Source organism: Brassica oleracea, chromosome C4 (assembly GCF_000695525.1).
Source record: "Brassica oleracea var. oleracea cultivar TO1000 chromosome C4, BOL, whole genome shotgun sequence".
Lineage (NCBI taxonomy): Eukaryota > Viridiplantae > Streptophyta > Magnoliopsida > Brassicales > Brassicaceae > Brassica > Brassica oleracea.
In genome coordinates, this window is record NC_027751.1 from 22,033,343 (window position 1) to 22,036,702 (window position 3,360).

The 3,360-nt window shown below is 48.6% G+C and overlaps 1 protein-coding gene across 1 annotated transcript in view; it reads left to right on the top strand.

Annotated features, from left to right (window-relative positions):
* The first annotated feature begins 536 nt into the window (after positions 1-536).
* Positions 537-3,360, top strand: part of LOC106338390 — a 4,067-nt gene continuing 1,243 nt past the window's right edge. The window contains exons 1-2 of the mRNA XM_013777378.1: positions 537-691; positions 878-1,608. Of these exons, the coding sequence (XP_013632832.1) occupies positions 537-691; positions 878-1,608 (886 nt within the window). The remainder of the gene's footprint in view (positions 692-877; positions 1,609-3,360) is intronic.

Sequence of the window (3,360 nt, forward strand, 5' to 3'; positions counted from 1 at the left end):
GCTGCCCCGTGTCGCGGCCGAGCTCCCAAGCGATCCGTTTCGGCTGTCAGTTTTTTCGGCTTTTGAAGTTTTGACCGAGATTCAGTTTTTCTAAGGACTTTTGGACATCGATTCCATCGTGACCGATTTTGACCCCAACAATGATTCCCAATTTGATAATCCTATGACCGAAGAAGAAGAAGCCATCTTCTGGGACGAACAGGAAGAACTGGCCGAAGAACTGGCCGAAGAACAGACTCGGAACACTCGCGGCAAACACCGTTAAAGTCGGAAACCTGCTAGCGAGAAATCCCAGATCTGCGATCTTCGCGAACACCTCATGAAAATAGCGGCAGAAGTGAGAGCGGTGAAATCACAGATTCACCACGCTACTACCATCGCGCCCGAGATTGATCTGTTTCTCGAGGAATCTCGAAAAAACGCCCTTTACTACCCGCATCACCGGAACTAGGGTTTCGGATCCTGAAAAGATCAAGGTAACGCCTTACGACGGCACGACCGATCCAAGGGCACACCTACAGGTTTTCCAGATCGCAATGGGGAGAGCCAAATTAAGAGAAAGCGAAAGTGCTTCCGACGAATGCCGCCTCTTCATCGAAAACCTTGAAGGAGCAGCACTCGAATGGTTCTCTCGCCTGAAGCGAAATTCCATCGGAACCTTTCGCCAAATCGCCTCGGAGTTACTCAAGCAGTACTCTATGTTAAAAGACCGAGAAACCTCCGATGTCGATCTCTAAAGCATGTCCTAGGGAGAGGACGAACCTCTCCACGACTTCATAAAACAGTTTAAGATTGTCATGGCTAGAGTCAGCGGAATAAGCGACAAAGTAGCGGTAGACACACTCCGTAAGACGCTCTAGTACAAGTCAAAATTCAGGAAGTGGATAACGTTGGATAAGCCGCGTACGATTCAGGACGCACTCCATAAGGGCACAGACTACATAATCATCGAAGAAGAGATGAAAGTCTTGTCGCAAAAACAGAGGCTGACGAAAACATCGTCGGAGGATCCCGGGTCGGATCAGAAACCAAAATGGAGAAACCCTCGTAACAACAAAAACGTCTATCATGGGGACGAGGAGGAGACCCAGGGAGCGCATAACTACGCCATCAGCTCCGGACCGGAGCAAGGCCGGACGACGGGTAATACATGGACCCGAAATCTAAATTACGACGAAAATGCCTTCTGCGACTTTCACCATGCCCATGGCCACTCAAACGTAAACTGCAAGGTTCTCGGTGCCAGGTTGGCCACAAAGCTGCTCGCGGGAGAACTCGCCGAAGTATCTAGCGTAAAATACCTCGGTCGCGATTCAGACCGCCCTCCGAGAAACGATAAGGCCCCTCAAACGGAGAACTCTCTCCAAGGGAACCAATCGGGAGAAAAGAGCGGGATAAGACAGGACGAGAAGGGCAACGACAATAGTCGCCGCAGGGTCAACATGATCATCAGAGGATTGCAGTACTGCAGCGATACCATCTCCGCCATCAAAGCTTATGAGCGCAAGGCTGAGACGAGCGCAAATTCGCTAACCTGGTCCGTGCCTGGCGACTTCCCGAAAGAAGCAATCACTTTCGATGAAGAAGAGGCCGGCGATGTAGAAACCTGTAATGTAAAAAAAAAAACAAAAGAATGGTCGAGTATCTTTGGGTGGTCGAGTCGTGGGCTATCAGATTGTTCTTGTGTGAACCATGGGTCAATTATGCCACTAGAACATGGTTAGACAATGTGGTAGATTGATCCAAAGGACGTCTGAAGCATGACATTGTTGGAAGCACGACATGAAGACCCAAAGTTGGGCAAAAACTCTAATTTCGGTATTATGGAATATTTCGAGAAAGCCGGAAGCTCGGGAAATATTTTCTCTCAAGTTTAGAGATCAAGTGGAGTTCATTAAAAATGTTCAGAGCATCAGAAAGGGCGTAGAAAAAATATTTGGGATTGATCGCGAGACGAAAATTCACCGGAATGGTCGAAATCAGACGAATGGACCGAGAAGCACGATGTTGCTTGGGTTGAGTGTTCAGAACGCGGTGTCAACTGTCCAGAAATCTGAGTGTCTATAGAAGCTTAAGGTTTTGCATGGAAGTAGTACATGCAGCCTGACATGTAGAAGCACGAGGTGTCGCCGTGCATGCAACTGAAGCATGTGGCCAGCCATGTGTGAGCTGTTGTGGCGCCTTGCATGAGTTCCAGTCATGCAGCCTGACATCTGGGAGGAGTGGTAGTTCCCTGCATGTGTCCTGGCCATGCTGAAAGACATGTGGAACACGAGGTGCCGCCGTGCATGCGTCCGGAGCCATGCAGAGCGACACACGGGCGGCCACCAACCTGAATCTGATTGGCTGCTGTCTTCTATAAACATCTACGACCTCCCTCTCATTTCACCCCAACCAGACCACACCAAGGCCAGTTTAAAACGTGAGAGAGAACCTGAAAAGAAAGCAAGAGTTTCCGAGATTTTTCGGGAGTTTTGGGCAGTTTTCAAGAGAACAGTTTCTCTGCCAGTTTTGAGACAGCGCCTAGGGGAGGTTCTGTTCGAGTGGAGATTAGTCAAGTGAATATCGGATCAGTTCAAGACCAGTCCAGATGTGGGTCTACTTGAGAAGGTCGGGAAAAGAGTTTGGATCGCAGAAGACGGATTTGGGGTCAAGGCCATGTTCAGCCAAAGAACAGTGAGTTATGATCAATTGATTGCTGAGTTGTTTTCATGCAGGTTCCCGTTACTTGGAAGTTGGATCATGGCAGGAGGCTGAGTCTAACTGAGTAACGGCTTGATTAGTTAATAGTTGAGGTTTGGTTGATTGAGTTGATAGCATTCTTAGTTATTGCTTGAGAATCGTAGTAGCATGCTAATGGTTAGGTTGATTGGTTAAGTTAACGAATGTGGATAGTTAGGTACCTGGAATTTATATCCTTAGGCTTGGTTCTGGAATATGATTGATTGTGTTAGTTTGCGATTAGTACTAAAAACCTTGTGTTATTTTACCGGGTTTAGTATTAGTTATGTATTGGCCATATAGCATTTGTGTAACCCACAATGCTAGGCATGTTTGAGGTGGATTAGTGTTTCCTCGACCTCGTACCCAGCGGGGTTAGGGAAACCCCTTATTCGCTTGATCGATAATACTCAGAGAGACGGCTTTATCGCCTATGGCTGAGTGGTTGCACTACGAGGTAGTGACCGGCAGTGACCCGAACGTACTGTGGGCTGTCTTGCGGTGACCCGAACGTAGTGTGGGCCGCAATCGTCGTGTGACAACCGGCAGTGGCCCGAACGTACTGGGGCTGTCGCACGGTGACCCGAACGTATTGTGGGCCGCGTTCGGTTGAAAGTTCCTTCTTCTGGCCTTTGTGGT